At 39.9% G+C, this 23,985-nt stretch overlaps 1 protein-coding gene and 1 long non-coding RNA gene across 3 annotated transcripts; both read left to right on the top strand.

The window, feature by feature from the left end:
• Positions 1 to 2,613: 2,613 nt before the first annotated feature.
• On the top strand, positions 2,614 to 16,517 carry LOC139137173 (putative methyltransferase DDB_G0268948). Its single transcript, XM_070705150.1, has 6 exons — positions 2,614 to 2,841; positions 10,334 to 10,491; positions 13,629 to 13,848; positions 14,238 to 14,344; positions 14,906 to 15,040; positions 15,735 to 16,517. Exons 1-6 carry the CDS (start codon positions 2,716 to 2,718, stop codon positions 15,844 to 15,846), a joined length of 858 nt encoding a protein of 285 aa, XP_070561251.1. The 5' UTR covers positions 2,614 to 2,715; the 3' UTR covers positions 15,847 to 16,517.
• Positions 16,518 to 19,640: 3,123 nt separating this feature from the next.
• LOC139137176 (uncharacterized) lies at positions 19,641 to 23,356 on the top strand. 2 transcript variants are annotated; one of them, XR_011553334.1, is made up of 3 exons: positions 19,641 to 20,424; positions 22,340 to 22,543; positions 22,816 to 23,356. It is a non-coding gene; the product is annotated as an uncharacterized lncRNA (long non-coding RNA). The 2 variants fall into 2 exon arrangements; XR_011553333.1 differs by lacking the exon at positions 19,641 to 20,424 and having other exon boundaries at positions 21,518 to 22,543.
• Positions 23,357 to 23,985: the final 629 nt, after the last annotated feature.

The following is a 23,985-nucleotide window of genomic DNA, read 5'->3' on the forward strand; positions in this document are numbered from 1 at the left end:
TTTCCGGAATTTCAATACGTATGTTCCGTATAATTTAGCTTCACACATGCTAAAGTCATGTTAAGGGGGTTTACAGGGTGTCAAACATTCTGTAGTTTTCGTTTGTTTTGTGTATACTCCGTGTGGCAAATGTAGGTGTTTGAAACGACTGGTTATGGTATTATATGCAAATGTTCCAAGATTCCGTAGATCATAATCTCGAGACGCACGTCCATGGGATGACCGAGCAGATTGTCCCACATTTGATATCAGATGCAGGCGTTGAACTCGTGATAATTGTCATATAACATGTCATAACCTGATAAATGCAATTGTAACAGAGAGGAAAACACGGGATGGAAGCGAACGGTACAAATTCGAAGATGCAAATTTAATCAGTGCGTATTAACTTCGTTGATTACGTCAATGTGTTAGTGCCTAAATCAGAAGGTGTCTTTTTCGAGCCTTTTCCCAGGGATATCTATCTATCTACCATGCCAATAATACGTGAACCAGCATGATTGGCTAGGTTGTCAAGCTTTCATACACTATGGGAGGATTTAAATCCCTTGGGACAGTTCCAGGGAAAACGACTCACATTGACAGAACCATTAAAAAGTATATGTCCTAGCAGTGTTTTGTCTCTTGAGATGGAAATTTTACGTCACCTAACTCTTCGAAACTGCATTTTTCCCTGAAAACTTCCTTCCGTCTTTTAACTTATGAGCTGCTAACGAGTTGTTTGGTCAGGGCGATTAGCTCCTGCGTTGGTGATCGGCAGAACCATAGACCCTGGAGCGAGACCCAGGGTCAATATGCTAGGTCAAATCAATGAACGGCATTAGGGAAGAGCAGTTAATAGATATGGACTGTTTTCTTTGAAAAACTATACACAGATGGCGATGGACCGTGGCGAGGGTAAAGAAATTGTACAGGGTACTGCAGGCATTATTCGTCCAGACGTTATGAATATGATCAATAAATGTCATATATTGAACTTTTTTCATTATCCTCCCCGTGTGTACCTATTACCATGAAGTTAAAAAAAGGTAAGGATCCTTCATTTTTATAGCTCCACGCTATTACTTTACCCTGGCTATCTCAGTATAGTATTTCCATGGATGATTTTTACATCCATGGTATTTCAAAGAAAACGGTCAAATGAGCTGTTAATGAGTTATTTGGTCAGGGCGATAAGCCCCCCTTCCCCCCGCCGCACATCATGATTGCAGATTCTGGAGCTTATAGGGGTTCTTTTGATTATTGTATTAATAATGATGTGTCGGCTAAACAAAAGACCGGAAGAGCGATCGGGCGAGGGGGTTGAATGAATATGTGGAAAAGCAAGGATGTTGATAATGTAATGTCATTATCACCTTTTCAAACCCTGGTTTTCAAGTTGAAACTTGTCTTCTTCCCGAAAATTAATACCTGGAACACGTTCTCTTGCATTTGTTAGATCATCGATGCTTTTCACAAACCTTTCATATCTCCAAACTTTGTCAGTTTTGTCATTGTTTCAGCGGAACTTTTATTATTTGCTGTTCCATGGAGGTAGTTTGTTTACCTCCGATTGTTGTTCCTTCTGCTGCTGTACGAGCTTTATCACAAAAAAAAAAAAGATTCTCTATTTTTGCATCGAACGTGCCCGGAATACCGAAAACGTTGGACACCGGGAGCCTGAGCCCGCGTCGCGCGTGTTTATCTACAAAAATCTTCATTTTACTTCTGACATGAATAATCACGGTCCCTCACATTGTGGAGGGACCGTTGAATAACTTGCGTATAAACACGTTATACTTGGTGTACGGAGGGGTGGGGGTGGGGGTGGAGTTGCAGTCAGTTGCCATAAGTCTGTGATCAATTCTCATGAAGGTATTGATAATACTCCATGATATGATATATACAAGGAGGCTCGTACTCGTACGAAGCAGGGAATGGTTGATCCATAAACTAACTGATGACGTCATCTCGCCTCTAACTAAATGCTTCCCTCGTTCATTGCAGATAAACGATGGCCCATACGATTCTACCATATGACGTCATTTTTTCCACTGCTGATAGGTTCAACTATACTACATCAGTGACGTTTTGCCATGACCTTTGTTTCGGCCGTTGATTAGCCAATCAGTTGTGGAAAAAATTACATATGGTAGAATCATTCTGCAGGCCACATTTCACTGCGCTTGGTCTAAAAACACGGCCGATTTCTTCAAGATGATGCGAGTAACACATTCATCGGCGTGATTTTTGAGGGGATGGTTAAATTTGTGATCCAACTAGGTATATGGGAGTGTAGTTGTGAATGTTTTGTGCGAGCGCACGGCCAGTTTACAAATCGGGTGGTGTGTTTTTTGAGTGACTGTGTTGCACACCTTGTGAATATTTAGGTTGCAGTGGCGGGCATATCGACTACGGGATCAATAGATCGATCCGAAAATCGATCTACTTAGCAGACTACCCAGCTAAGGAGCGCCTGTGATTTGCACACTTGCAAATTCTATCCCATAAATCCATTATCATTATGGCCACCTCGGTGAATTATAATTATGCGATCCGTGATCAAGCTGAATGTACAGTGTTGCCTTGGTCACGGTGTCGCTGCGCAGCGCATACGAAGAAATCAACTTTCGCTACATTGCGCAGGCGCGGTTAACCTCTCACGCAGACGTCGAAGCGTACGCATCACTGCATCTCTGAACTCCGAGTTGACAACCTGCAACAACGCAATACGAAATGGCTATGGACGGAGCTTTCAGCAATTTTTTCAGCGGGTCCGACCTTACTGTGGCGTACAAAAAGTTTCGGCCCACGTACCCGGAGGAGCTCGTCAAGGAGATTGTGAAGTTTGGTGGCGAGAAGGTTAGTGCTTTTCAACTGTGCCAGACCCGTACTCTATTCCAAATACGTCATAGTCCTTATCGAGTGTATACTGCAACGGGGCTATCTCACTACTGTACTGTACTGGGGTGGCTGAGAAATCCGTGGCACAATTTTCAATTTTCAAATGGTTTTGTCGTCTTGATTATTAACTTTTAGGCCTATTTCTAAATTTAAAATCTTTGGGCTGAGATTGAAATATAGGAAACAGGTGTATACTGCTGTGAGGATGGCACTTTACGGCCATTCAAATTTCCCTCTGACAAACTCTATTTCCCACAATTCGTATTTCCGTTTTTTCAATTCCAATATACCAAATGTACGATTTACCCATTTCATTTTGGGGCGTAGCAGCTAGCTGCAGCTGATAGTATCTATCTTGGGCCTAGGAATGCATCAAATTGTGACAGTTATTTGCGCGGGTAACTCGTTCAATGGATCGAGTAACGAACATACAAAGAACAATAGTCTTGCGGCCGCCGGAAAGGAAAGTCCGATATAATCAGTTTGACCTGACGTGCTGAAGTTTTGCGCGCTTCCCGTCAACGTCGCAAACTGGAACATTGTGTAAAATTGTGACAGTCATCAGCCCAATCAGAGCGCGGCATCCACATTTTATTTTATCTGATCAATTTATTCAGCTGACAATCTTTGTACGCAATGACGTTCTCCTCATATCATAGTTTTAATCCGTAGGGGATTTTTTTTTCTCAGGGCAGGGGAAAATTGACAGGTTTTTTTTTTTATCAGAGGGTAGGGTAGCTTCATGTCTCAGTCTGCTGGGGAAATGGAATGACAAAATTTCGAGGGGAATTTTTTCCAGGGCAGGGGAAACCGGCAAGTTTTTTTTCGCCACAGGGCAGGGGAGCTTCAAACATTCAGAGTGGGGAGGGGAAACAGGCAAAAATATGTGGGGCGCGGGTAAAAATGAAGTGTGAGTGCGGCAGGGTAAGTCGAAAAATGTTCAGTGGGAGGGCAAATTATGAACAGCTAATTAATTACCCTCATGACTTAAAATTAGTCAGTTCACATTACTTGTCATGTACAATGTATCTTATCATGGTAAGGACCCCTTTAAAAGTGCATTGTTCGTTGGCTGCACCTGTGCGTTAATTGCCATTAGCCACTCGGAGCAATGCGCATAGTGACCGTGGGCTCAGCCGAAAATGTTAGGAGGGGTGGGAAAGACTCATGATTGATGGAATGTTGATGTTCCAATTCATCTGATACAAAATTAAGTGGGGCGACGCCGATTTCAGTATTATTAGACCAAAAATATCGTTCCTTTGATTTTTTTTCTGGCCAAGACGAGCAAAGGAATGTGGAGAGCGATTTTTAGCGAAGTTCAATAATCCCTACTTATTTTGCATAAATGCGGAGACAAACAAGAAATACAATTTTCAGCGAATAATGTATTCATTATGTAACGGAACAAAAACACTACAGTCTAAGCTGAAATGTTTTCTTCAGAGGGTCAATTGTTCTTTTCAATATTTTGTTTTCGGTCTGGTTGCATAGTGTCATCCGGCGCCTGACAGTAATTAATTTCATTGCCACAATTTGAATAAACCCCGTTGCTTTCTGGTAGAGCATTTCTACCTCAATGGCTATACAGGTTGACTGTTATAGCAGAAAATGGCTACTTGGAGCCAAGTATATGAAGCTGTATTCGATACTGATGACTTAAAAATTCATCTGTCGGGAGTGGACAATCGCAATGCACAAAAGTTATACAGTTTAGCGTTAAATTAGTGGAGGAGCGTAGAGAGCGCCGTCGAGCGCGGCTGATCTTTCAGTCTACAGTAATTGTTGAGTGGCATAAATGTGCTTTTCAGAGTACAACAAGCAAATGTAAAAAAACGCATACAGAACAAAAGTATCAGAATACGCTGGGTCTCTCAGACCATGGATGTACAAAAATAGATCTATTTTTGTACATCCATGCTCAGACTGCCTGAAGGCGCGTCCTCATGTCTGACCACGGCCCCTTCACGGTCTGACCAATCATTTCGCCAACGTGTGTTAGACGACGGTCTGGCAGCACTGTACTGTCTACGTACAACGGGACCGTCAATTGATAATTAAGCTAGCTTGGTACCTGCGTAATTTGTTGGAGGGGGTGGGTTATGAAGAGCTTATTTCGTTTTGCGTTTCAAAACCACATAAGGATTTTCACATTTTCCTTAACTAGCCGCGTCCCACTATTGGAAGAATTGAAGAACTACAGGGCTTGGGAGCGACCAAATGAATTACAAATGATATTATCTTTGATTTAGATACTTGTGAACTGCAAGAGTGCAAGACGTGCGGTATATTTGCGTTCACCAAAACACAGTGAGACTGCATTGAGATGAAGAAATTAGAGTTACAGGAAAGGCATGTAAAGTGTTGTGAGAGCGAGAACTGACATATCAAGCATCAGCTGTCGAAATGTCAGTTTTTGTTTTCTAACGAGACGTTCAAGTTTACCAAACTCTTCCAAAGCCCTCAAAAAGTGAATTCTGTAAGAGTTTAGTTTCAAAGTGATTAAAGTGTAGTTTCGATATTCCTTTGTTTTGACTCGAACAGAATTCGGACTTTGTAGGAACGTGTGTGAGTGTAAGCCAAGGCAGTCGTTTTAACACCATTAATTTTTGTTCGACTGAATTTTTTTTGTTTTTTTTTGTTTTTTTTTGTTTTTTGTTTTTTTTTTGGGGGGGGGTGAATTGCGTCGGTCTGGTCGTGAGACATTGTTATCATTGACGACCCTAATGTCGTCTTAGCCTGAAGCTTGCACGTCACAGCTTGTCTGTCAACAAATTTATGGACAAATCCACGGTGGTTGAGTAACTCGCTGGGTGAAAATGTGAAATAGTGAAAACAAAGCGGAAGTCTTTTCCGGCTCTTTGTTTTAACCAAATGAAGAAAGGTCACAATCGGAGTGTCGATTTTGAGGAACAATGAAAGTGTTCCTCCATGACTATTGTATAGTACTGCGTTTGTATCCCTGTATTTCTTCACTAATTGCTTATCACTAATTTCCAATGGTGGAGTTTCTCTCGTGTGTGGCGTAAAAAGATGTCGCCCAGTTCATAGCGTTCATGCTTTCATCGATGAAAACTCTGAGCCTCCTCCAGTCTCCACGACAAAGGTATTCACCCTTTTAGCGCCAAAGTCAATTTTTGTCACCTCTGCAAAATATACCATAGTTAAATTTTTTTTCAGACTTTTGCCAGTTTTGATAAAAAAATTGAGCCATTGAAATGTGATGTCTCTTTGCTCAAAAATTGTCGAGAAACTATAGAAAAATTCGTAAAAATTGTAAAATGTTGCTCTAAAAGTTTGGTGGGAAAAATTACAGCACTTAGAGGGTTAAGCAACCGTCCATTCTACGAGACTGGGGACAATTAAAATACGTGCATAGGAACACGGAGGGACCGTGATAGGAAACAAAAGTCCTTGTAAACCTTTTTCTTCATTGAAACGTTTGAAGTGCAAAAACATTAATCAAAAATTATGTTCTAAACTTTTCCCTATCAGTGTATTTCTGTCAAATAGGTTTTTACAAGGCAGACGTTTTACTTGCATTTGAACACAGTCCCTCCGAGGGACCGTGATTTGAACAATAGGCAGTACCAATCAAATTCATTAGGTTGCATGCATGAGACACGATTTCCATGGCTTACAGTAACATAGTGCAAGTTAATACACGATAATATCGCCACTAGGCGGCCATTTTGTTATTGTATATTTCATGCTCTAAGTCATGAACTGTTATTTATCAAGCAGATTTTATTTAAACTTGCCAAGCAGCAATGTGCCATGGTACATGTCATTAAAACACATAAAATTCTATGAAAGTAACACTCTTGTGAACCTATTTTATAGTCATGAGCGGGCAGGAAGGTTGCTTCTAACAGGATATTTCCGACTCTAAAGGGACTGTGCCCAACTTTTAAAGGACAACAAAGGGCTAAAATCAGGCAAGCAGCCAATGTCCATTACCATCAATTCGAGAACCAGGGATTGAAAACTGCCCCTTTAACCAATTCAGTTATTGCTTCCACACAATAGTAACTTAAAGCGTGGCAAGGCAAGGCCATCAGAAGATATTCGCCACTGGCCTGATTTGTATTTGCGAGTGTGACGGAGAATCAGTGCTATTAAAGTGTCCCCACCCACTCAAGAAAAGAACTCGATGGGCCGCTGACGACAAGCCACTCGTGTTAACTCCCTGAACTGAATCTCGGTGGAGACGGATAGTACCTCCATGTTTAGTTGGCAAAGGTCAGATATTTCTTCCTGACATGATCGGGTTCAAAGCCATAGCAAGACACGACTCTACTCGGCAAATATCTGCCAATCCATCATGCCGAGAGTAGAAAATTCCATTCAACTCACATGTGTATTGTCTTCACAGGCACCGGAGGTCAAGCGATGACGCAACGTTTAATTGTTCTATAGTTTGTCTATAACAGAATAAAACTGAATACGGGATAGTGGGATTTTATTAACTGAAAGAGATTAAAATGCGGAACGTTTCACATTGTTTTCAGAAAAAGAAATATCAGATGTTACGTGTATCTTCTGGCATTCAGAATTAGCATATCCGGACACAGCAATGCACTTTGTAAGCTGAATCGGTGCATATTATTATCAATCGTTGGTAATGAGCCCATTATCAGCTGGCTAACATGTCCTCAACACGTCGACTTTTCTCGACACATCGAGGGTCTGTGCCTTTGTGTAAACACCTCATTCGGAATTTGTCTCGCGATAACGCGGAAGTAGCTTGCTTTTGAGACCAGTTAGTCTGGAAGATCCGTCGCTCGAGGGCGCGCAGAGAGCGTTCGCGCAGAGAGCGTCCTCCAGAGTCCAGAGACCAGTAAGTTTGCCAAATTATGAACAGACGAAGAAGAAAGGGCTCTTATTTTCAATTTGGCTCCTGTCACTTTCATTGATATCAATTCCATGTCTTCGAGCAACCCCTTTTTCTGCAACATAAGCAAGAACAAAAAGGCTATTTTCCAGAAAAAAAGACTATTTTCCAGTGCGAAGGAAATAAAACTTATTTAGGGCATAAACAACTACATGTATATACTAGTGATTGTAAAAGTGCCCTGTAAAGTTTTTGACAAAGCTTCCCGTAAAGCAAATTGACGTCGAAGGGATGGTGTGATTATTTTTCTACACTGTCTGCAGAGTCATAAGCAGGTTGTAAAATACGATAGTCCGAAGGCCTAGTTTTACTGAATCTATCCGGACCAATCGATTCGCCACTTTCCTTACCCAAGCGTGACCCCTACATCCTGGTACCTTTCTCGATATGCGGCTGGACAACATTCATATTTGACCTCTTAGTTTAGAGAGACATTGTATGTTTTTTTATAAGATGAGTAAGAGTAACAATGAAATTTATTCAAGTATCGGCATCGTAGACTCGAAGGAGCATTTAAATATCAGCGTTGACACTAGTAACCTGTAAAAGCATATCGATCGCTCACTGTATCCCGTCCAAAAGGGACATGACCCGTCAAAAGTGTATATTGTGTTTATTAAACTGTTTTTCCTTGAAAATGTTATTAATTTAATCGCAATGAAAGTCTGTTGCCAGTGTTATCTATAAAAGCATAATCGAATTTATTACATGTTTTGACGGTACTTACTGCAAAGATGGCTAAATGACCTGGGGCGCGTTCGATTTTAGACTTGGTTCAAGTCGGTGAATTTCTAAAAATAAATCATTTGTTTCTCATGTATCTCTTCTTTTTTTCATACAAACCTATTTGGAATTTGGCAGCCGAGGCCAGGTTTTCCCAGATTGAACGGGTTACCTTTGAGTCTGCGCACTCATCGCGTTCACCCCACTCACGCGTTTCACATTAAAACAGAACACAAATCATCGCGTTTACACCATCAAACATTCACAAATCACAGACTTGAACCAAGTCTAGTTCGATTTGTACGATCATGATTATGATATATGTGACATCATTTTCGAAATCGAGGTTGTAAACAAAACTGGCTATCACGATCATGTTTTCAGTTGACATGGCTGCCCTCAGTGTTGACGCATTTCTGCAGAGCTGCAGCATACGTAGCGACGCGTACAAGTTTATCGGTAAACGTTTCAACCAAATCTTCTTGCGGAATGGTTTATTGTACCTAGTGCATAAATCCTATACTCGGCAGTGCGCCTAGCTAGCCTGCACTGTGTTCTGAACAAATAAACACATATTTTTTTCAATTTCGTTGTAAATCAAGGTATTTTATTTTTTACTAACAGAGGCGATTAAACCGGCATCTTTCGACCAAGTTCGCTTTAAAATATTGCTTTAAAAATCAAATTTTACTCTCTGAAACTTGAAAATTACTGCCGTTTCTGCTTTTCAGCATCGGTGGCTGGATGTCCGCCATCTTGTAATTACACCAATCAAGCCCTGAGGCATGATTGGTGTGATTGTCAATCATGATTGTTTTTGGGCATATTCGAACACACGATCACGATCATTGGCCAATCACGATCATGATCGTATTAATCGAACGCGTCCCAGGTCTAAGACAGGAAATACATCACGGCACGGTTGGTGACCTCAAACCTGCTTTTGTTTGCCTTAGCATCAGTAGCTTCATTGACAAAAATGCGCTCAGACTGTCAGTTACCAAAAGTTATCTGCCCTTCGACAGACCAACTACAATCTAGGTAGTGGCGAAAGTACAGGAGAAGTCTCTTACAACAGTCTACGCAAACAGTGACTGTGTCATGCTATCACCGGTCATAGACAGTAGCTTCCCCCTCTACTGTGTATGGACCAGTACAATACAAGGACAATAATATTCACCTCCATCGAAAAAGTGAAAACAAAAGAAGCGTATCTTTTTACGCCTCTGTCCATTGGGGCGTCCTGCGAAGATAATCATTCTGTCTGCAGATCATAGCACTAAAAATAATCTGTGTCACACAACATAGATTCGAAGGTGAGTGGAGCTAAAAGAGACAATTTTAGCTCCATGGTAGAGCTAAGATTATTTATTCTCTGTTTTGAGAAACTGTCCCAACTGAAAGGGACAAAATCGCTCTTTTTTATACGTTAGTGATATCAAGAAAACATGGAATCTTTGCATTAAGTCACTGAGTGTGCAAAATGGCGACGGTAAATAACTGTAAAAGAGTGTAAAAGTACGTAGTTAACCTACTGCGCATGCTTTGTCGTATCAAGTTTGTCGCGAAAATCTGCTCGAGAGCCTAGTACACAATACCCAAAAGGCTTTGAATAAAGAAACGGGTATGAGAAAAAAATTTTGACAAAGGAATTTATCCTTGAAATAAACAGGATAACATATCCCAAAACACAACAACTGCACAGCAAAAGCCACAACAACGTACGGTCTGCTCAAGAAATTATCACAAATAACGATCGCTACATTCCCGAAACATTTACTGATACCTCGATAAAGCACAATTTATTAATCTATTTTATTTTGCTATCCACAGCTTGGGGATCTGAAATTCGTTGTTGATGTTGGCTGCGGTTCGGGGCAGAGCACCGCTGTGTTGTCTGACTATTCTGAACGTGTCCTCGGTGTTGACATCAGTCCAGACCAGATCAAACAGGCCAAGGCCTCAACCATGCCCTCTAACGTCGAGTTCAGGTAAGATCAGCGACACCATCGGTTCCTGTAACGGCAGTTATAAAAGCCGAAACGTTCCAGTGATCGAGTTCCTAGGCAATTATACAGACTTTTATTCAAGTGAAACCCTTTCGGCTATTGTTTGTAACAAAATGACATGAGTGGATTTGTTCACTGTTATCAAGTTCAGTTTCTTGAGGTCGATACATACCATAGGAAAATGCTCTAAAGTTTAGCCATTGAAGTGCATCTTCATATGGTATGCACAAGGTGCAATCGTTGGGACTCCATAGGAGAAAAGGGTAAAATCTTTAAACTGAAAAAAAGTTTGCTTTGTTTGTCCCATATACCACAGCTGTCATTGCATAAATCGTCCCGCTGTTTTGTGGTAATTTTATTGTTGAATCGTGGATACTGGTTCGCATATTTTTCCAACCCAGAAAAAACTTCAAATCTTATGTTCCGTGAAGGGGTAAATTATCTCCTGATAATTTTAGACAACGTCAATGAAATGAGATCTGCAAGAATGGCTAAATATCGAATAGCGACAGAAACACACGCCCTCAACAGTCATGGTAACTAAATGCCAACTCTGTATGGCGGTATTCAAAATGGCGTCGACGCCAGACTTTGTCGTGTGCACCAGGAAAGAATCATGCACACTAGGTCTTTCATGTGATTTGCTCCAGCAAGGCCAGTTTCATCAACGATTCTATGAAAATGTCCTTCTGCGATTCTCAACTCTACAACAAAATCGCCAGATTTTCTCAAAAAAATAAACTATTCAAATGATTTCTCTCCTTCCGCCCACCTTACCGGGTGTTTTCACATGCAAAAAAGAGGTTGCCTGTGTCTCAAACAAATCTTCTATTTTTGCCCGTTAAGGGTGCGCTGCATCCAACACAACGTATTTTGCTCTAAAATCACTTTTTTTGCAAATATTCATTTAATGTAAATAAAATTGGTAACCCAAGATTGAAATATTGGTTGGGTTCACCTTTTAGCCTGTCAAGCAGTCGTAAGTTGCGTGAAAAAGTTAATTTATGCAAATATATGCAAATCACCCGATTTACTGGCTTCGGTTTCCTCCAAATTTCAAAATTTCCAAAGACTTTAACCCCACTCTGGCATGAGTAAATTTTCTGAAATTTTCACATAGTGTTGTTTAAATGACTATTTTGTTTGGCAATAAAATTCTTACATTTTGAATGAGAGGCATTTTAATTTGGCTAATCATGATTTTAATCACTTTCTTGCGTGTCCGTTGTTCAACCCTTGCCATTTTAGAATGAGGATAGATAATGCAAAATAAAATAGTCAGTTTTTTCTACATGTAGTCTTCTTTCAAGTGAAGTATTACATTTCAGAAAATAGCGTCGTTTTTTAATTAAATTAATTTTTATCATAAATACCAAAGTTGAGCTTTTTTACCCCAAATATACACCCCTTTCATCCTTCGAGTAAACTGCTGCTACCGTAGAAAACTATAGAGTCTCTGCTTTTTGAAAATATATAGTATGAGGGGGGTTTCCTTGTCATCTTTGATGAGAAATGTTGATTTGAAAAAAAACTGTGTAGGCAATGTGCAGCTCCACCTTAAGATGGGAAACTGAATGCTGCTGTTTCAAATTACTGCACATGATATAAAGCTGCGCAGACTTTCAAGACACTCGACATATTATTATACTTTGTTACATTCATAACAATCGTAGTCTAGTTCTCTCTCCAAAACCAAACGACAATCAAATTGCATTTGTTCCCAGAATGATGCAAAATCCAAGGATATCTCTCTGTAAGAAATATGTGCCGTGTGACTTTGGCGATGCATTGTGAAATATCTACAAAGTTGTGACTACTTAATCTTCGTATGTGTTTTCCCGTCCATTTTTCACCATTTTAACAAATGCAGCTGGAAGTTAAAGCGCATCGAGCCAAGACAGGGTCTGATCGATGTCATCGAAAGACGTTGGCAGACAGATGTGGGAGGTAACATCGAGGACGAAAGTAATTCATTCAGTAGAAATATCTCTGTTTTATCGTGTGCAGATAGTCTCCTATCCGTCGATTTTATATTTGAATGTAGAACCTCCAGAAAAATGGAACTATTTTTGATAGCAATTGGTTCAGTGATTGTGTGTTATTGACTGATTACAATATATCTATTTCATTCAAGGTAGAGAGAAATAGTATTCATAGACTGATTTTGGCAGAAAAGAGAAAACATTGTGTTTTGAATACTGAACCTCGCCCTTCTTAAATACTCTGTGAATCCGTGTCATTAACAAACAGGATTGTCATTTATAGCCGACTGTAGAATGCAAACAATGCCATCTGTAGCCCGAAAAATTGACCAGAAATCGTGTTTTCTAAGGGTAGGGAGATGTGTTGCTTGCTTTGTATACTTCGGCAGTAATATTTTGCAGACGACAAAAATTACATAAAGAACTTTATACTCATTCAGCCATTTTTTCATGGCCCACGAAAGAAGACCTCATCTTGCAATGGTAGAGAAGCAGCCGGTTTATGAGTTCTTTTCTTGGCCTCGGCCATTACTCAGCCATTATCGATTTCTTATATTGATTTCTTTCACAAGGACAATATAGCACGCATTGCACACACACGTAAGCTTGTTTTGTGATATGTTCCAATATGGCCGCCAAGCGACCATCTTCTCAGTTCTGTCATGTCTCTTGCAATAACTCAGACATACTTGACAACATGATACAAAGGTAGCAAAACGATGTTTTCCTTTTTGCTAAGTTATCATTGACACTTTAATACAGTACTACAGTTAGTCATTTTATATCACTTTTTGTGAAAGTATTAGTACAGTGAACGCATCTTTAGAGTTCGCCTCTAAAAAGTGACATACCTACTTACATTCTTACATTCATACATATTTACGCACTCGCATATGTGCATTTCTACTTAGATTTAGACACTATATACTTTATTGTAATATTACAACACTAAAATGATTATATATCACTTTTTGTTAAAGCATTTGAACTGTGAATGTATCTTTAGAGTTAGCCTCTAAAAAGTGACATACCAATCTACTTACATTCATGCATATTTATGCACACACGTATGTACAGAAACTACAAAGACTTTAGACTGTATATTTGTTTAACTGTTTTCAACGTTTATGTTGTCAGTGTTGGAAGCTGTGAAGCCATACCTGTGGACGCCCTAAGCGTGGACCTGATAACTGTTGGCACCGCCGTGCACTGGTTTGACCTCGACAAGTTCTATAAAGAGGTGGACAGGGTGTTAAAACCTGGTGGCGCTCTTGCGATCTACACTTACAATGACACCCAGGCAGAGATAGAGGGCGATGCCGAGAAGTCGGATGAAATTACCACCATGCTGAGGAAGGTATGTGATCTGTAGGGGCAACACAATAGTGGAGTGATACTCTCGGCGGCATCATTTTATAGGAATTCTGCAGCGTCACTCCATTTAAGTATCTCCGGTAAAGGCAATTTTTCAAATGCCTCGAACTCTCTGAATTGAGAATGGACAAAGGTAAGGAAAGTACCGTACCGTGAAATTCATTTCTGAGATTGTTTAATATTAGTCTTTCAGTTCAAAAATGTAACAGTACACCATTGATTTAAAGATCTACACAACGATCATATGATTTTGCAAAATTCATCATATTGATTAATGTTTCAGCCCCTAGTTTATTCTCCATCATGGCCAAAAAAATGTCCTTTGCCAAGAGCAGGCAAACGTCTAACTTAGTCTATCTTTCCATCTTTCAGTTAGAGAACGAAACCATGAGTGTCACTCGACCAAAGTGGGAATACTTGTTCAACGATCCACAGAACACATTCAGCTTACTTGAGCTCCCTTATCGTGACTCCAGGAGGTAAAGGAATTTCTGTTGCCGTCTCTTTTGACTCTGACCACTATCACCAAAAAAAGTTCCAGACCCAGAGTTCGTATATGAGACTACAACTTCACACTGAGCTCTGAAATATATATATATATATATATATATATATATATATATATATATATATATATATATATATATATATATATATATATATATATATATATATATACATATGTATATATAATGAATGTATTTACATATATATACTGATCTGGTTGCTGGTTGTAGATTTTGTACTTAATTCCTGAATGATCTTAACACAACGTTTCGTCTGAAAAGTTTGGAATTTATCACGTGAAAAGATGTCTACAAAAGAAAATACAGACAAAAAAACCCAGAACGAAAAGAGACTAGTGTTCATCTAATGTACGTATTTTACATGCTGAGTTACAAAGTTACAATATTAAGTTCGCAGCTTGACAATTCTTCCGTTTATGTGGGGGAGCTATTTGTAGAACCTTATATATATATTTTTTTTTTTTTAATATTTTTTTTCAATTCGTCAATTTTTAATCCTTTATATTCTTTCAGATATGTTAAATTGGCGCTAAAGGATCGGAGAACTGTTACTGGTTTGGTTGGTTTGATCAAGTCTACATCAGACAGTAAGGAGTTCCTGAGGACTCATCCAAACGGTGATGAAGCATTCACTGACCTGCAGAATAAGTAAGTTCAGCGCTTTAAGATGGAACTCTGTAGTCCATGTAGCTCAACATATCCCTAACCGCCTCACCCAAAATGCCACTGCAAGAGCTAATCTGAAACTGAAAATATATTTAATGACCGTTTAATTTCACGTGAGTCCTGCTTATTTGGTTTTGCTGTGTTGCTATGCAAGTGGGATCATACATATATGTATGTATGTATGTATGTATGTATGTATGTATGTATGTATGTATGTATGTATGTATGTATGTATGTATGTATGTATGTATGTATGTATGTATGTATGTGTGTGTGTATGTGTGTAGTATGTGTGTATGTATGTATGTATGTATGTATGTATGTATGTATGTATGTATGTATGTATGTATGTATGTATGTGTGTGTGTATGTATGTATGTATGTATGTATGTATGTATGTATGTATGTATGTATGTATGTAGTGTGTGTGTGTGTGTGTGTATGTATGTATGTATGTATGTATGTATGTATGTATGTATGTGTGTATGTATGTATGTATGTATGTATGTATGTATGTATGTATGTATGTATGTATGTATGTATGTATGTATGTATTTATGTGTCTATGTATTTATGTATGTATTTATGTACGTACGTACCTATATATGCATGCATGTACTGTGCATACTTGAATGCGTCCATTTTTTTGCTGACAAATTGTTTTCTTTATTTTTAGAATAATGGCCGTACTGAAGACTGATAAATCTGCTGACGAGACCCAGATAACCTGTGTTTTACCCCTCTTTTTGGTAATGTCCAGGAAACCCATATTCCCATCTGCCGATTAAAACGGACTGGCAAACGGGCAAGTTGGCGCTGTGCAGGATTACATTTAACACACACAAAAATGAAATTTTATTACTTTTATCGCGTGTCTAACGACGAATATGTATCTTTTACAACTTTCGAGAAATTGTTATGTTTTACTATCATGAGCAGCCAAAAGCATGCAACAGTTAGACTGATTGGTGGCACATTTCATGGAAGACATGCCTTTCATTTAACCTCATCAATGTACTTCATGCACTCTGAAATGGCGAATCAAGAACAATTGAGCGATCAGCGAGCTTTTTGCCGCGCCGACCCATCTTGCAAAAATACATGCACCACCCTGTGGAACACAAGCCCTAGCCAGTATCGTGAAAAGTCGAAACGGGATAAAGGAGAAAAATATACAACGGGAGCTAATTAGACCATTTTATACTCTTAAAAGAATTATTTTAGTTAACATTTTGATGATGTCGCTTAGATCAGATGAGATTAGTGGTGTAATGTGACCAATAATTCCAGAAATAACGAGATTTTTCTATATTCGTTTTGTATGATATTACCTTCTTCATTCATTGAGTAGGAGTTTTACACCCGTTAGACGTAACAGTTTTCCTTTTTGATCTCTGATCGATAAATTTGTATAGAATGTACCTTCAGCTTCTTTGAATAGATAACCTTTGACACTGTCGATGATCAGCAAGATATAGCTCTAATCAAATACCTTGAAGTGAACGGATCGCGAAGAGGGTTTCGGATCGTTCCAGCCTTATATGTCTTTTAAAACGCTTGGTTTCGAAACTTTCCACAGACTTGAGGTGTTGCCATAAGTCACCCTGCTATCGGGCAGCTTTCTATATGTAACCCAGCTATCGGGCCACTTTCAGAGTACACAATCCCGAGACCCCAGTTTGATCTGCCGGTCCCTGAAGACTCGTTTGAATAATAAGCATACTTACATGAAAAACTATTGCATACCTACACATAGCGTTTTCTTAGACACTTTGTTATCTTTCGTAACGACATTGAAAAACTGTTGGTTTAAAACTTTTAAAAGATGTTTCAAAATATCTGAGACACCTTGCTACATCGTTTAGTGAAACAGACTCGTTGTCTCCTAACAAATTATATACTTGTATTGAATTATTATTTGATGTAGTTACTCATGGAGGAACAAATAAATGGAACCATCGTTGTATATTTACCTGAATCGCAAAGCTGACACGTTGGTGTCCATTCAATAAACAAAAAGAAAAAAAGCAAAACCATTTAAAACCTTGATTGGTAATTTCTCAAAAGTTACTTATCTTAGAAGCCCAATGATACCGGTGACCAAAATCGCCGACCATTCCCCCCCCCCCCCGAAAAAAATAGGGGTGGGTGTAAAATGACTGACCAAATGAGTTTATGAGTGAAGAATAGATGAATGTCGGAAGAATGAATGAGTGAGTGAGCGAGTTTAGGAATGGAATATCCAATCAATATCTAGAGACCCTGATTTATTAAAAACTGAGCATGCGCCCCTAACTGGAAGTCCTTGACATATGTTCGTAGCTTTAAAAATATACGAAAACACGTGACCCATTCCTATAACCTGTCCATCCCCATTTCCAAGTGAAAAGATCCTCATTCACCACGGCGAACCGCCAAACCATGGTGATGAAAGGGGTTAGCAATAAATAAACAATGGGGTCACCGTAGGCCTTTTCCCAGTATTTTCTCACATGGCTTTGCGCCCTCTCACGGCTGGTGTGATTGCTATAACTTGCAATAAACTCACGAAATGGTAGTACCACACCAAATAGTTATATTTTGCGAACCAACCATGTCTGTTTTTTTTTACGAAATTCTGTCCCGGGAGAGGGTTATGAAGGAAATACATGGTACTTTTCGTCAGAGACAGATAAGAGAACTGTCTATGTTTTGATCAACTCTCGTTGTAATTCCATTAGCTTTTCACTCGTTATGACTGCAGTCCTATGTGTAATCGTTGAATATATTCTAGATGACGCCCCCTACGCTCACGCTCGGAGATATACTTTCTACTACGAACAGACGACTGCACAGAGTTATTCCTGCATGATGTGTTCTGACAAAAGAGTTCAGGTCTGTCTGATTACGCGGTTGGAAAGAGAAGGAATCACAATTGTGAAAGTATTTCAATAAATTTTGTCGACAGCAACAATATATAATTCTATTATAGCGAGCGCAGCGAGAGCGGCCGAAGACTAATGCGTGTACAAGAAATTTAGAATGGAATCTCTATATACCTACGAGTTTGAAAAGAGAGCACAGTTCCATGGAGGCGGCCATTTTGAATACTTTCACACGGATTGTGTGAAATTAAAGATATCATCTACCACAAAAACTACTCGACAATGTGTATTGCCGACAAAAGAATCTCTCTGTTCCAAAGAAAATGTGAAATTTGTTTCAAAATGACTATTTTCGATCACTTTTGAAGGCCCGGATCGGTCATCACTAGGCGCCGCCATTTTGAAACAAGCCTACTCTCGCGAGAACGAACGGTCAACTCACGCGAGAATTAAAAATAGTGTGCTGAGAGCTAGCTACCGACGGGAATATCAAGTACGTGTTTTACATTAGACTGCCTCTGTTCCCGCCCCTGTTTAATATAATGAACTGATCGGAATCATATAATTTACCAGTTTTAAATAATTTTCGTTAGTGAACTTGGCATTTCCGAGTTAAATTGCTATAAATGTTATTCTAGAAAACAATTGATAACAATTCAACCTCAACGAGTCAATGGCTAAGTTATGAATCATGCATCAAACACAGAAATTAGCATGCTATTGCCTAAAAACATCAATGACGATATACTACGCTGCGCTCGCTCTCAGGTCAGACCTGTTACATATTAGTTAATAAGGCGATTAGTAATAGTACTGCTGATCTTGTGATGGGAAAAACCTATTCGATATGTGAATAACGTGACAAAAGAATATTTCAAGGTAAGTTTTAAAGTCTTGCATGGTTGAGCATTCTAGATTAAAAATAATATCACTGCATTCTGAACAGAGGCGCAGCTTCCGTTTGCGAGGGAGCCGCCCAAACGAAACCGTGCAAAAATGAGATTGTACAAAACTGATGAAGAATGCACTTTACACAATGGCTATTCAAGGCCACGTTTATTAAAAAGCATTCTTTGTCATATACTTTTGATATTTGTTAAGTTGATCTTGTCTGTATAAATTTCAGAAAAAAACTTTTAGGAATGGTACTTTTAATCCAGGCACTTCAGGCTCGAGATACCTGCCCAGTTTTGTGGCAAGGCGTATATGCGCTGAACAGTATGCATGCGTGCAGAAATTGTTCAAACTAAATCGCCGCTGCTTGACTGATCGCGGCCTTGCGAAATCCTTCCTAGTTGGTGAACGTCTCTGTTAAAACAGTCTGCGGGCAGGTCTTTACCGCTGACATACAAGAATTAGAGTGGACCGTTCGGAGATCACCCTTGCCTAATACCACAGGGCGTTTGCCATCAGGCCAGAAACACACGGACTGGAAGGCTGAAAACTGGTTAAGCTGAATTCGAAAAAGTGTATCTCAAAATTCTAAGATTTTTTCCGTGACTCTGAAAGGACCAACTTCAGTAGCAAACTTCGTCCATCACATCCGCCGAACCTTGTGTTGAAAATGATCAATTTTGTTTGAAAACTGTAAGTGTAAATTAGTAATGGCGCAGCCTCCAAGGGCAGTTTACTAATCTTATGTCAAGCCATGTGCTCTCAGTACAGACAGACAAGGCAAGTACAAACAACATAAGTTATTGAGTAATTGTTACCGTCATCTGAAAGAGAGGAGAGAGAGAGAGAGAGAGAGAGAGAGAGAGAGAGAGAGAGAGAGAGAGAGAGAGAGAGAGATATCTCAACGGTTACCTATGGTTGAAAGGTTGATATGAAATCCTATTGTATGGGAAGAACCTGCACCTTATTCTATAGTTGCCATTTTAGGAAACTTGCATGAAAACACAAGCTGCTGAGGAATCGCCTATTTATCGAACGGAGTGAAATTTAAGGCGACTTGCTGCCCGTTTAATTTCCAACAGCAGAGGGCCCTTTTGCAGTTATGAGGAGCTTGCCTGTTCGAAAGTGTATTAGTGTCTTGATGTGTGTTACACTTCTCCTGACGGCGATGTTTATAATCATGGACTTCAGGGTCGACAATACTGAATACACACTACCTGTGTCGGTCTGCCACTACCTGTCGAAATCGTTTACCGCCGGCGAATTTCGGAGCAGACCGCCACACAGTTTTAAGGACAATGCCAAGGACGAATGCGACTGTCAAGGTTTCACAGGTAAGCGAAAAGCCAAAAACCCATGTTCCAAGATACGCTGAAAGGTTGAAAGGTAGAGTGAACGCTACGTCATCCGATGTCCTGTGTACTCTCTTCACCAAAGCCCATGCGGGCTTTCTGAACAGGAACAGCAGTGTTTTGAAAGAAGGCGGCGTCGCCGACTACTTCCCGCCGGATCTTTCATCGACTTGCTGTCGCAGCCCTGCGTACAACAAATGCGCCATCGTCGGGAGTTCAAGCTTTATGAACAATTCAAGTCACGGATCGGAAATAGGTGACGTTGTTTACGACATTAATGGCTTGTAGGTTTAAAAAGGGACACTCTATCGGAGGGCGAACACCGCTCGTTTAGGTTTTCAAGTCATCAGAATATGTCGCATTAGTTTGTAGAACATATACTCAATTACAAAGGTAAACCGTATCGGCCTGACCCCGGGGGGGGGGGGGGGCTCCATGATCAAACCACATTGGCCTGAATTCGGAAGTAGAACGTTTGTACTGTGCCTTATATTAAAACATATCGAAATCTCACTTTTAGCGTTGGGTCTTTTTAGCGTAGGGTCTTGGATAATACTGGAGCTTGCGGCATGCGAAATTCATTTCCTTGTCGAAGACGGGGGGGGGGGGGCATGAAGGCGCGACATAGGCTTTTTCTTTATTATCGGATAATATCGTCTAAAATTTCTAAGTTAGAGAGTTCCAGGAACATGAGACCAAAGTGATCTAATAGGGATAATATTATCGATTTTATCCGATAAAACAGCGTTTTTAGAATTTTCCACCCATCTGCTTCTAATATTAGACTCTAACTTAGATTTTAGACGATATTATCGATTTTGTCGGATATTATCCGATAAAACAGCATGTCGGGCATCTGCCTCTTGCCCACCCGTCTAATATTAGACTCTAACTTAGATTTTAGACGATATTATCGATTTTATCGAATATTATCCGATAAAACAGCATGTTGGGCATCTGCCTCTTCCCAACTCGTCTAATATTAGACTCTAACTTAGATTTTAGACGATATTATCTATTTTATCGGATATTATCCGATAAAACAGCATGTCGGGCATCTGCCTCTTGCCTACCCGTCTAATATTAGACTCTAACTTAGATTTTAGACGATATTATCGATTTTATCGGATATTATCCGATAAAACAGCATGTCGGGCATCTGCCTCTTCCCAACTCGTCTAATATTAGACTCTAACTTAGATGTTAGTGTCTAATATTAGACGAGTGAGGTATGGCTGACGCCCGACATGCTGTTTTATCGGATAATATCCGATAAAATCGATAATATCGTCTAAAATCTAAGTTAGAGTGTAATATTAGACGGGTAGTGAAGTGGCAACTATATTATCTAATAAAAGAGCATGTCTGGCATCTGCCTCTTCCCCACTCGTCTAATACAAGACTCTAACTTAGAGTTTAGACGATATTATCGATTTTATCGGATATTATCCGATAAAACAGCATGTCGGGCATCTGCCTCTTGCCCACCCGTCTAATTTTAGACTCTAACTTAGATTTTAGACGATATTATCGATTTTATCGGATATTATCCGATAAAACAGCATGTCGGGCATCTGCCTCTTCCCAACTCGTCTAATATTAGACTCTAACTTAGATAACTTAGAAAATATTATCCGATAATGCCTATAGTGCCAATGTCGCGGTGTCCTGGGGGGGGGGGGGCGCCGGGACTCGCTTAAACTCCGACTGGAATTTAGTTTGTATTATAGGCCTACATAGTTTACACACAGTTTAAAGTTAAAATAAGTCCTGGCGCCACAAATCCATTGTATAGCCCAGCGTCAGGGTAAGAGTAAGGGGTCAGGGGTCGGCGCATTGCGTCTATTACGTGTATCATTTTGTTTCATGTTATGATAAATTCGTCAGACAAGACTAGGGGCCAGATTAGGCCATTGGCAGCCCGGATTACTATTAATCGGATACATTATCAGTAAAAATCTGAGGGTACGACATCACAGAAAGTCACTGCTATTGAAAAAGCTGTAATATAATCGCTAATACATAATTTTATTCATGATATTTACGACCTATGTAATGGGTTTCAAATGCCAGTTCAGTACGTGTCAACGTCGGTTTTTTTTCCCGCCCGCCGGCCGATGTCTTATTTGAATTATCCCTAATAAGCCTGTGTTTTGTCTTCCGTTGACTAGGTGCTCGTTCGGGCTCTGACGATAGCAGGGATGCTGCCGGAATATTGTTCGGAGCCTGACAAGTTTCAGCCCGAACGTTGGCTGCGAGAAAACCGAGGCCTCCACAGGCTCAGCCCGCTCCTGGTGCTGCCCTTCGGCTATGGACCCATGATGTGTCTCGGTAGACGGGTAGCTGAACAAGAGCTTCAGATACTGCTCACCAAGGTAGCATGTAATCCTGCTTTCTATATATTTTTGGCGTCACGTGGCCATGAAAATGCCACGAAAGGAGCCGCGACGAGGTACCTCGTCGCCCGGGGTAGCGTCACAAATTTCCGAAATCTTGAAAGCATGTCTACATAGTAATCTGTCATACATAATAATTTCACATTGCAATCAGACAATTTGAGCTGATAAGTATTAATTCTATTGCGCAAGGACAACTCACTGTTTTTCGAATGGGTCTGCCTCATAAATAATTTCTTTCCGCGTTTCAGCTGGTCCAAAATTTCCGCATCGAATGGAACCATGGGAAAATGGGCATCAAGACATGCGTACCACACGCACCAGATAAGCCGGCTAGGTTTACCTTCGTCGACAGAAGGTAACCGTGTGCGAACGATGGACATAGCGTGAGGAGTTACCAGAAGTACGCCCTCTGTGGGGGATAGCCAACTTATATGAAACTTTTCGATTCAGTAAACTGTGTTCTCAATAAGTTTTGGTCTCAGGTGAATCGCTAACCTAAGTTCAAGTCTGTGAAGGTGACAGAAAGTGACGGTGCCTGTACGCGTTAACTATATATACCAAGTGAGGAGTGACGAGAATTACGCCCTCTACAGGGGATAGCCAGCATATTATCACAGTCCCTCTATGGGACTGTGATACTATGAAACTTTTCAATACGGTAAACTGTGTTTTCAGCAATGTTTGGTCTCAGGTGTATCGCTAACCTAACTTCCAGTCTGTGAATTTAATCAAATATGTAAATTGAATAAATGGAAGGGATTAATTTTAATAAAACTTGTCGAGTCGTTATCAACTTTGTAAAGCGAACGTTTCTTCAATAGCAAAAAATTAAAATTTTTATTTTGTGTGATCGTCACAGTTTTGTGTAACGTTTACTTATATGAGTATTTACGGGCTGGTATAACGAAAAACGTTCATATACAGAAAGCATGAACGACAATACAGTTCAAAATCCTTTATTAGCTATCCTCAACAATTAGTTAAAAAGTTCACGTTGCCATGGACATATAAAACATATAATTCCGATAAACCGACCTACCCTAATAGTATATAAAACTCTTCTACTACATACCCTAAACTGTACAAAAACAAAAGACGTATAAAAAGAAATTCTTATAAAAGTATTAAATTTGCAAGTTCAAGAATGCACTTGAACGAGAGAAATGGGATTTTCGAACATGTCAAGAACTAGAGAAAGTTGCGCTATTCGCTAGCCTGTTAAATTGTGTGGATAAACGAACTGGAAGACAAAAACAACTGCATAGTCTGGTTCCGAATCCGAATCTGAAGCTGATTGCAAACCCTAGGAGAGCGCATGATCAGAACATAATTGCAAATGCATTTCTGGGAAAAAATGCCCGACTTCTTGTCGACCGTGACGTTATGAAGGTGTGACAAGGTGTCTTCCCCTGTGCCAG

Source organism: Ptychodera flava, chromosome 7 (genome assembly GCF_041260155.1).
Source record: "Ptychodera flava strain L36383 chromosome 7, AS_Pfla_20210202, whole genome shotgun sequence".
In the NCBI taxonomy this organism is placed as follows: domain Eukaryota; kingdom Metazoa; phylum Hemichordata; class Enteropneusta; family Ptychoderidae; genus Ptychodera; species Ptychodera flava.